Raw genomic sequence first — 10,767 nt, forward strand, 5'->3', positions numbered from 1 at the left:
ATTACTATTTATTCTCACATTTTATTTTTATAGTTTTTTATTTTCATAAAATGTGGAGATATTTTTTATTTTTTTATTTATTTTCATCAAATGTGGAGATATTTTTTATAAAATAATAAATAATATATAGTAAATGAAAAAAAAAATTCCATATGAAAAAAGGCCATGGCTCTTACTCTAGCTGTCATTTTTTCCCAAAGACAATCATAAACATTTAAAACATAGCCGTGCTTCAATTTCCACATAAATAGGTATAACCAGCAGCTTAGCCCACAAAGCTGTCCCAAAACACACGCATGTAATAGTACTTTCCAACAAAACGCGTAACACATTCATCAGACTCGGCCTTCCCGCCGCCTGCTCTCTCTAAAACTCTCTCTCCCTACGCACGTCTCCTCTCCGTCTCCGTCGCCGTGCCTCTCTTTACAAAGCCCACAAAGAAAGCAAAGCCAGCAAACACATACAGAGCCTTTCTCAGCAAGAGTAACAAAAAGAAGAAGAGCCTCTGCGGCTCTCATTCTGTCATGGCCAAATCGAAGTGCTGCAACAGCAAGAGGATGTCGTACATCGCAGTCCCATCTCAGATAATCAACTCTCTGTCATCATCTTCTCTGCAGTCCCTCCTTCTCTCACCCAAAAAATCTTCGAGGACCTACTGCTGGTTCCTCAGCTTCAAAAGTCCAAGACTTTGGTTTCTCATTCTCTTTCTATTTGGCCTACTTGGCATGTTGAAGTTGGGCTACAATCTTGACCCTATGATCCCATTTGCTCCATATCCATGTAGTACAACTACTCAAACACAGGACCTCATCTCTAATGGGTATCCAAAATCAGAGGTTGGTTTCGCATCGATGAGTGGAATTGGCGGTCAAAATGCTGAGAAAGATGAAGTTTTGGATGGAACTAATCAACCACGGCCGTTGTTTTCAAATGGGTTTTCAAAATCAGAGGTGGGTAATGTAACAGACGGCGAGAATGATGAGGAGGAAGTTGAAGACAGTGAGTTTTGGAAGCAGCCAGATGGGTTGGGCTACAAGCCTTGTCTGGTGTTCAGCCGGGAGTACAGGAGAGCAAGTGATGGGATTGTAAAAGATAGGACAAAGTATCTGATGGTTGTGGTTTCTGGTGGGATGAACCAGCAGAGAAATCAGATAGTTGATGCGGTGGTCATTGCTAGGATTCTTGGGGCTGCCTTGGTTGTTCCCATCTTACAAGTCAATGTTATTTGGGGAGATGAGAGGTATTTATCCTTCTACCTTTACATTTTGGTTGAAAATATATTGCCTTTTGCCAGTAATTTTAATTTTTAGATTAATGAATACGTGCCATTTTTGTAACCGGGCAACGCCTTTCGTTGTGTTTTTACTTATTAAAAAAAGATGATTGCGTGCCATTTTTTCTCAATCGAGCAAACAAAACTATTTTTTAGGATTTTATCATGTCAATGCAATTGAATTTAGCTAGTCCCGAATTTCCTTTTATCATGGTTCAATTTGAAGAATTTCTTGCCTTACTTGTATTTATATATTTTGGTAGGGATTCTTTAGTTTCCTTGTGGACTGCAGTGCCGGGAGGAGTGAATAATTTATTTATTTATTTTCTGTGTTGTTATTTGATGGGTGTAGTGAATTCTCTGATATATTTGATATCGAGCACTTCAAGAGAGTTCTTGCCAATGACGTCCGGATAGTTTCGGCACTACCATCTACACATCTAATGACAAGGCCAGTGGAGGGCAGTCCACCACTACACGTCTCCCCCAAATGGATCCGGGCTCGTTATCTCAAACGCGTATGAACAATTTCTGTATTTTTTTTTGTAGAGTAATTATACTTGTTCCTCCTGTTTGCTTATTATATAGAAATGCCGGTTTGTTATACCAAGTAGTGGCAGCTGTATGTTTGTTATCCCACGTTAAAAAGCTTGAATTATTTTTCAGCCTTTCGGTTTGACCATATGTACAGTAATCCCAGGCGATGCTCTATTATCTCCAGGTCTATTCCCGCCATGTCCTTAAAAGTATTGCCTTATGGTAATAAGGGAGACTCTTATTATGAAGGTGCCAACATCTAGTTGATTATAGTTGCTACAATCCTCTAAAGCTTGAGTTATAATGGCATCATTTTAAGAGCAGTTTATTAATTAGCTAAAATTATGTACTTCTCATTAAATGTTCTCTCTTTGTTGGATCATCTTTCTTGAATGGAATCTTTTGCTTGTCAATTTAGCTGATTATCTCAATGCTCTTATCAGTTCTAGTTTTTAATTTATTTTTTTCTAGATGTTCAAAACAAACTGTTTTCTTTTTCTCCATTCATGTTTGCCTTATTGATATGGAATTTGGTGTCGGCTCTGTATTATGAAGAACAGTCTTGCTGTGAATGCTGGGTGGGAAAAAAACTGATGGAATCTCTGTTGGTTTCTGCAGCTTAACAGAGAAGGGGTTTTGCTTTTACGTGGCTTGGACTCAAGGCTCTCTAAGGATCTTCCCTCTGATCTGCAGAAGCTTCGATGCAAGGTATTGCAGGGTTTCGTTTTTATTAAGAGTCCTTCATTTAGACACTAGTACTTACATTTGTTTTATTCCCATCTTGTGGTCGAGATGACTCACAGATTATTGAAGGAATAAGGCCCCGCCCCATTTGGAAACACAACATATCTCAAGTATTCTTAGATATTTCATTCCCAAACATCACTTAAACACAACACTTTTCAATTACAAATCTTCAATTTTTTCATCTAATCATTACAACTTTCCCAACTTACCTAATCATCTAATCGTTACCTAATCTTCAATTCTACTGAGCACCGGTCTTCCCCTTCAAAAGTTTTAATTATATTCCCAAACTTCAGATTGTTCCATTGCTGAATATTGCTTGTCCGAATTTCAGAATCTATCCTTGCGTTTTCAATTCAGCCAAGGTTATCTGGACAGCCAATTCTAATCTCTTTTTGGTTCAACGTCAGGTTGCTTTTCATGCATTGAGATTTACCCCACCAATCTTGCAACTTGGTAACAAGCTTGCTGAGAGGATGCGGACCAATGGGCCCTATCTTGCTCTTCATCTACGAATGGAGAAGGATGTATGGATTAGGACCGGTTGCCTTCCTGGTCTAAGCCACGAGTATGATGAGATAGTGAACAATGAAAGAAAACAACGGCCAGATCTCCTAACTGCAAGATCAAACATGACTTACCACGATCGAAAGCTTGCAGGTCTCTGCCCCTTGAACGGCTTGGAGGTAGCCAGGTAAGCATAGAAAACTAATAGATTTAATTTGTGCACCTATGCTTTTAAACCTAAGTTCCTTGGCACGCTTATGCTTAAATTATTTAATATACTGAATTTTTTTGTTTTGTTTTGTGTTGTCATTTTATGGATAGGCTGCTTAAAGCTCTCGGAGCTCCAAAAACTGCAAGGATATACTGGGCTGGAGGGCAGCCGTTAGGTGGCAAAGAAGCCTTACTACCATTAACCCAAGAGTTTCCTCAGTTTTACAACAAGGAAGATCTTGCTTTGCCTGGCGAACTAGAACCACTTAAAAACAGAGCATCTTTAATGGCTGCCATTGATTATATAGTCTCTGAGAATAGTGATGTTTTCATGCCATCCCATGGGGGAAATATGGGCCATGCCATCCAGGTATTTCCATCACTATCTTTTTTTAGATTTACTGTGTCACCAGTTCCCATTCTGTGTAACATATGATTTGCTAAAGCACAGAAATCCGTGCTAAACTCATATAACCTATCAATTGCTGTCAGGCAAAAGGATTAGATCTTACAAGACATTTGAACTGGGAAGTCTTTAATTAAAATGCTCTTATGCTTTTAATATTCTCATGAAAGACTACAAGGTCGGGAATTGAAATTAGTAGAATCTGGAATCAAAATGAACAAAAATGCCTGTTCTCCTCTTTTTCAGCTTACCTGTGATTGCCTTTACCTTGACCATATGCTGCACGTGTCTTTATCTACATCACCGTTATTTTCCTTTTTCATTTGTCAATCTTTTAAGCTGTCAAGAGGATCATTAGTGATCGCAAATTTGTGACCTTTAATTTTCAAAATGTCTTCTGTACTCTTTTTGGTTGTAATGCATTTTATACTGTTATTTCCGAAAACTGAAATGAATTGTTTGTGCAGGGACACCGGGCCTATGCAGGACACAAAAAATATATAACCCCAAACAAAAGAAAAATGCTACCCTACTTTTTGAAATCTACCCTATCAGAATCGGAGTTCAGCAGCATCATAAAGGAGTTACACAGTGACTCCTTAGGCCAGCCGGAACTCAGAACTAACAAAGCCGAAAGGGATGTTACGAAGTATCCTGTGCCCGAGTGTATGTGCAATGATTCGCACACTCATTCTTACTTGTGATTTCATGCAGAAAGCTTCCAATGTGATGCTTCATCATGTTTAATGGCTCCAATTCAAAACCAAATGTGACCATGAACTGACTCCTCCATTGAATAATGGAAAGATTATGGTAAATCCCTTGAATTTGAGCCCCTGAAAACCAAGAAGTGATGCTTTCGGGGCAATGATGGTTCCTTGGAGTGCCATTCAGGCACCAACACTTGAGCTGACAGGTTATGCAAGTGTACCCGGCATGATGCTTGCGTTATGACTGCATGGCAGGATAAGTCCAAGAACCATTTTTTTTTAATTCTTTATAGGGACTGTATTTAGGATATAGTACATATCATTCTTTGTGTCACATGAATGTATTACAGAGCCATACGTGTATATATGTAGAAGTAACCAAATGAGCTTTTCCATTAATCTTTTACTACATCTTACTTTGCAAGCTCCTTTCTACATCACCGTTCATTTTTTCATGGTTCTCTAAGATTCTTGAGACATTTTTAGTTTCAGGATGATAGCTCCCATCGTTGTTTATAGTATTGTTTGCAATGCGTGATGCTCGGCAAGTTTTTCATCCTATTTCGTGCGCAATGCAAAACAGTTTGGTTTCTTGAATGAAGACGAGTCGGAAACAAAATAAAGGATATCCAATAAAAATGGAATAGAGAGAAAAAGTACTGACGGAAGATGCCTAATGACATTATTATTAAATCAGTGCTGCTTCTTCAAGGTGTGGCGGAGAATGGCAAGCATTCTCGGTACAGAGTCATATTTCATCAATAATTTAAGAGTTATATTTGCAATTTTCTGATACTTTCCGACATGCCAAGAGAAAATGCACCTACCCGTTAGAGGTGAGGGAGCACCAATCCAGTCAAGCCATTACATAAATTCTGATGTGTAGCCAGTCCACTTTACCCGCTCACCATCCCCAATGATGATACATTAGTGAGGTCCGATTAGATATAGATACGACTTCATCTCATTTGCTTTCATTTTATCTTATAATTTTTTTAAATTTTTATATAAAATATAATAAATAATTCAATTTTTTCAAATTTTAAAATAATAATAAGATTAAAAAAATAATATTCTATTTAATTTTCAATTAAAATCATCTCATCTCACCATCATTCGAGACTAAAAGATAACTTTTCAAACTTTTTTGTAAGCAAGCAATAGAACGGCTGCAATCCCAAAGCGCAATAAGCTTGCACTCCAAATTGGATGCGCAATCACACTCGTTAGAAGGAAATATTAAAACTAAAGAAATTTAAAATCTTAATTTTACCGACTCATCTCAAGGAATCAAACCAAAACTTGATGTTTATCTGCATTACAGAGTCAGGCTCACGTGTCATAATTTATAAATAATTATTACACTTCATTCAATTGAATCCAATCACGCTACCCAGGCAAAAATAAGCTTGCTCTTCGTTGCACCTTGCAATCAAAGACATGAAATTCCCTGGAACCTATTGTTGAAAATTCAAACTCCCTCCATGCTTCCCACCCAGTTTTTAACCGACCCTATCAAAGTATTCAATCGAAATTCTGGCATGTCAGCCTGCTCATCAACAAAATCTTCCACAATCTCTGTATTAACCATTGCAACACGATCCAAAAAAAGATGTACCGCATGCAAAAGTAGCAGTCAACTGAGTCTCTTTAACTCCAGTCTCCATGTCCACCGTCACACAGATTAAATAATCATAAACAGAAATTTCAAATTCCCAAAAACATCCATAGACAGCATGATTGATTGCCCTGTGCCTCAAACATGTCTATTTAGCCTCTACTAAAGAGGATGTTTCTTTCAAAGAAATTGACCATAGAGGTGAGAGCGCAACAACTTTTCCAATGATGATCAGAGTCGGTGATATTAACTGTGCTGATGTAATTTGCTGGGCAAGATCCTTTAGTTCAGCAAAGACCTGTATAAATGCAGATTCAACTATAATGGGCGAAGTGATATGGTCTTAATGATTAGATCTTAAAAGAGAAGGAAAATTGCAAGGGGGAGCTGTGGCTAGAGAAAAAAATGACAACTTTGATAGCTTGGCAATCAAATTGCAAAAGTAATAGTTTAATGGTGTAAAGTGTAATTTTCATTTAAATTGATGTATATTACACATGTAGAAAATCAATACTGTAACATCACGAACCTAGCAAGCGATGTATCATAAATCACGAGGAAGGGGGGCAACAGATTCTGAAAGCATAAAAAAGGTCTCTACATATGTTAACTAGTGTTGTTTTATACACTAAATATCTTGTGTACTCTATTATAATTTTCTTAGCAACTTAAGCAACTATTTCCTTCTACGAGATCAATTTCTGGGCAAAAACACTATAAAACTCATACACACAAGTTAAAAAGAGTAATAATAAAATTTTGTTCAACTAAGAGCCGAGGTCAGTTATTTATTTTTATGTTTAGCGATCCCATTTCTGAAACTGAAACCTCATCAATAAATCTATGGCTTTGAAGTCATTAAATCACCTTATCTATAACATATAGCTGTTGGAACAATATTCACCTTAGCTTCTTACACCCTAACTTTTTTTGTTTTTGATAGGTAATCAAGAAGTTTTATTCATAGAAGTAGGTAAAGCCCAAGTACACAGGGAGCTTCTTACACCCTAACATGGATGACAAATTTGAATACAAAAAATAGAAACGGGGTGCAAGAAGTAGAGTGCTACCAGCATTACACTATTACAGTATTTATTAGATATGTCTACTTTGAGGTTTCACAGTTTAATGATTGAGGAATGAAGCTAGCCAATCCAATGAATGCGTCGTGGCCAAATGATACCTGCAACCTCAATAAAAATGTGGTGATCAGGGAGGTCATGGGTCAAGGCAGCAGGGGTGAGAGTTGCCGACTAATTATCCACAAAAAGGGAGGGAAAGGGGGGGGGGGGGTGATGCTTCTAAATATCGCGTTAACCAGTTACAATGTTTCCTTTATCCTTCCCCTACCTCTCTTCAAACTGAAAAGTAAAATAAGTCTTTATAGTTAGCTACTAATTTAAGAACAGTTTATCATATCAAACAATGACTCAAAACAAGATAGCTTCTATGATTGTTATGACTTTAAGGCATTTAGGCAATGAATTTGAAAAAATAAGAAAAAAGCAAGAGAAGAAAGAAAAAGTCAAAAAGAGAATCATGCTTACCATGCGTTGTTGAGGTGTGGTCCCTCGCTCAACTGCAACAGCGGGTGTATAAGGGGGGAGACCATGATGGAGTAACTTTAGGGAAAGAGAAGGGAAAGTTGATAAGCCCATATAAACCACCAAGGTTGAATCAGGGTCAGCTGCATTTTCTGCCACAAACAAAGGATCTGTTCCTCCTTTCCTTGCGTGCCCAGTGAGAAATTTTACACTGTTTGCAACACCTCGTTGAGTTAATGGAATTCCAAGCTCTGCTGCTATTCCTGAAGCAGCAGTGATACCTGCAAACAGCAATCATACTATTATTATTGCCCCCACAGCTAACTTCACTCTTGAAAGAGACCAACATTCTGTATGCTTGTAAGAAGACTATGTACTAACAACAAAACAACAACGATGAAGAATTCAAGTCCCACACTATATTGGAAGGCAACCTCAAGCTAACTCAGAAACAAGATCCATGTCAATTGCTTCATTCATCACAAATTAGATCAACACATGTAATATTTTCCTCTTCATACTAATCGTTTTCCTGCACTAATCATTTTACTCAATTTTCATAATATTGATCTGTCCCTCTCATATTTAGTAAAATTTGTACCATTCTTTCAAAGTCATTCACAAATAAGGGAATGTGAAGGTGAAACGAATTCTCCACGTGCAGACAGTAAATTGTCTAGGTAAAAGGCCAACCGTACGTCAGCTGATGGAACTAAATCAATATTACGTTATCTCAAAGTGCACAAAATTCGAGATTTTAACAATCACTTGCGATATGGCAGTCATTATTCCATAATTCTATCAGGGGATCATGTGCAGTGGAATGTGACATTTAGTAGAGCGGCACAAGATTGGGAAGTAGACATTTTTGAAGCCTTTTTCAGCCTCATATATTCTGTGAAGCCGAATAGACAGCAAGCTGACAGCTTATGGTGGAACCCGACGGGTAAGGGCATCTTCTCTGTTAGATCCTTCTATAAGTCCCTTTCCCACACCACAACCATTCAGTTCCCATGGAAGAGACTTTGGAGAAATAAGGCGCCTCCGAAAGTGGTTTTCTTTGCATGGACAGCAGCATGGGGGAAGATTCTGACTATTGACAACCTGAGGAAGCGACGGTTAGTTATACTAGACTGGTGTTGCTTGTGTAAGAGATCAGGTGAGACAGTGGATCATCTATTGTGGTGTAGAGTTACCCTTCGTGATGCCAGAAACTGTGGTTGATCTGTTGGCCAGTTGGACACTCCCAAGAGGCGTTCAACAAATTAAGGAGGTGTGGAAAATGATCCCGATCTGTATCATGTGGTGTATTTGGCAAGAGCGCAATGATCGGACTTTTGAAAACAAGGAGCGGTCGCCGGGGGAACTTAGAGCTTTACTTTTCCGTACTTTAATGTTATGGGCCATTGCTATAGATTTTAATGGCCTGAATGTACATGACTTTTTAGCTTCCCTTTCGTTGACCTAGATAGGTTTTATCTCTTGTATCCATCTTGTGTACTTGGGTTTTTGCCTATCTCTATTTATAATATTATCGATTACTTATCAAAAAAAAATTATTCCATAATTGCTCCGTGTATATGCTATTTAAACTCACAATAGAGCATTAAAGTATGGAGACATCATGAATCTTTTTCAAGAGATGCTATTTGATAATGAGATTCAAGAGACTACTTAACCATCACATACCTGGTATTACTTTCACTTGAATCCCTTGCTGTTGCAGAAACTCCATCTCCTCACCACCTCTCCCAAACACCTGAATCCCAAGACACATGTCACAAAAATCTCTAAGAGAGAGCATTTCAGGGCTTATACCACTGTGCTGATTACCAAATTTTAGGTACATTTCCCAAAAAGAAACTCACCAGTGGATCTCCTCCCTTAAGTCTCACAACAGTAGCTCCGGCTTCGGCAAAACTCAGAAGCAATTCGTGTATTTCCTCCTGTAAGAAAAAATAATTTAACCTCCCATTAATCCACCAGCAAGACCCCACTTTTATAAAGCCAAATATATATGTAATATATATTTTTTTGAAGTAAAAAATAAGCACGTCCACAGTCCCAATCCAACAACTTCATGATAAAGTTTACAAAATCGGTTGAGATTCAATAGAAACGTAAAAACCCAATCAGAGAAATGCCCGAAAAAAGGGAACTGAAGAGAAATAGAGAGGCCGACTTTGTGGCAGAAACCTAGTTGAAAACCAAAGGAAACCTGCAAACCCAAATGAGAAGAGATACTAGCATATAGAGACTTTTTTACCTGGGTTCTACTATGGTAACCAGCAGTCTTGCCGACATAGAGGAGCCTAGCATCGGGGCCAATCAAATCCAACACGTCATTGGACACCAACCGATCATACAAGAGCAAATCAGCACTCTGAATCACTCTCACAGCCTTAAGTGTCAACAGCTCAGGGTCCCCAGGCCCCGTTCCCACCAAAAAGACATTCCCTGGCCCATACTTCCCCTTACTACATCCTTCACTTTCTCTCTTCTCTCTCAGCACCTGAAGCAGCTTCTTCAGCTCGGGTAATTGCAGTGCTATGTTGTTTTCCCTATTTAAGTGGGAATCAGGTGGGAAGGAGCATGATGTAATTTGCTCCAGTTGGTTCTTGTACAGCCACTGGTCCCTTTGGTACCTCTGAATAGAGTGTTTCTCAGTGAACGGGGAGGAATAAGAAGTAAAAAAAGAATCATAATGTAAAGAGCAAAGGGGGTGAATGTTTATGGAGTTGGGTTTTCTGAAATGAATCGAAGATAAAGATGGAGAAAGAAATTGGAGTCTGTCGGCAAGAGCCATATCAGTTTATAAATGTAGAAGAGAGACGACTGAATTTTTGTGTTCGAGTTTGACGTCTCTCTGGCGAATATAAGTGAGAGAGAGAGTTCGGATTTGATGTTTGAGTTTGGGGAGTCAAGAACCAGAAGGCATGGTATGGTGGCTTTTGGGCTTTTGAGAGGGACACGTTGTTCTTTCGGAACTCTGTGGGCTGGTTTTCGGAGTAAATTTCTATGATCTTTTCCGAGCAAGTATAATAACGTGGAGTTTTGCGTAATCGATTTTAAAAAAATTTATTTATTTATTTTCAGATATACGTCGCATTTACTCAATTTCTTTTAAGAAAATTGTAAGATGATTACGTATGTAAATATAATTTATTTAACTAAAAACTAATATCATGATTTGTACATAAAGTCTCAATTTTTTA

The 10,767-nt window shown here is 38.2% G+C and overlaps 2 protein-coding genes across 3 annotated transcripts; one reads left to right on the plus strand and one right to left on the minus strand.

Moving 5' to 3' along the window:
• The first annotated feature begins 246 nt into the window (after positions 1–246).
• Positions 247–4,840, plus strand: LOC109001506 (O-fucosyltransferase 20). The gene is made up of 6 exons (XM_018978827.2): positions 247–1,240; positions 1,626–1,791; positions 2,429–2,518; positions 2,968–3,251; positions 3,386–3,644; positions 4,148–4,840. Exons 1-6 carry the CDS (start codon positions 525–527, stop codon positions 4,382–4,384), a joined length of 1,752 nt encoding a protein of 583 aa, XP_018834372.1. The 5' UTR covers positions 247–524; the 3' UTR covers positions 4,385–4,840.
• Positions 4,841–5,640: 800 nt separating this feature from the next.
• On the minus strand, positions 5,641–10,506 carry LOC109001507 (uroporphyrinogen-III C-methyltransferase). 2 transcript variants are annotated; one of them, XM_018978828.2, is made up of 5 exons: positions 9,819–10,500; positions 9,421–9,498; positions 9,242–9,311; positions 7,556–7,833; positions 5,641–6,306 (listed from the first exon to the last, which is right to left on the minus strand). In XM_018978828.2, the coding sequence occupies exons 1-5, from the start codon at positions 10,356–10,358 to the stop codon at positions 6,157–6,159; spliced, it is 1,116 nt and encodes a 371-aa protein (XP_018834373.1). In that variant the 5' UTR covers positions 10,359–10,500; the 3' UTR covers positions 5,641–6,156. The 2 variants fall into 2 exon arrangements, with proteins under 2 accessions (XP_018834373.1, XP_018834374.1); XM_018978829.2 differs by lacking the exon at positions 5,641–6,306 and adding an exon at positions 6,336–7,191 and having other exon boundaries at positions 9,819–10,506.
• Between the last annotated feature and the right edge of the window lie 261 nt (positions 10,507–10,767).

Source organism: Juglans regia, chromosome 14 (assembly GCF_001411555.2).
Source record: "Juglans regia cultivar Chandler chromosome 14, Walnut 2.0, whole genome shotgun sequence".
NCBI lineage: Eukaryota > Viridiplantae > Streptophyta > Magnoliopsida > Fagales > Juglandaceae > Juglans > Juglans regia.

Coding starts and splice junctions, on each gene's coding strand:
- LOC109001507 (XM_018978828.2), bottom strand. CDS start 10,358: ATGGCTCTTGCCGACAGACTCCAATTTCTTTCTCCATCTTTATCTTCG. Junction 9,312..9,420: donor TTAAGGGAGGAGATCCACTG/GTGAGTTTCTTT, acceptor CTTGGGATTCAG/GTGTTTGGGAGAGGTGGTGA. Junction 6,307..7,555: donor CCACACCTCAACAACGCATG/GTAAGCATGATT, acceptor GCATTTATACAG/GTCTTTGCTGAACTAAAGGA.
- LOC109001506 (XM_018978827.2), top strand. CDS start 525: ATGGCCAAATCGAAGTGCTGCAACAGCAAGAGGATGTCGTACATCGCA. Junction 1,241..1,625: donor GTTATTTGGGGAGATGAGAG/GTATTTATCCTT, acceptor TGATGGGTGTAG/TGAATTCTCTGATATATTTG. Junction 2,519..2,967: donor TGCAGAAGCTTCGATGCAAG/GTATTGCAGGGT, acceptor GTTCAACGTCAG/GTTGCTTTTCATGCATTGAG.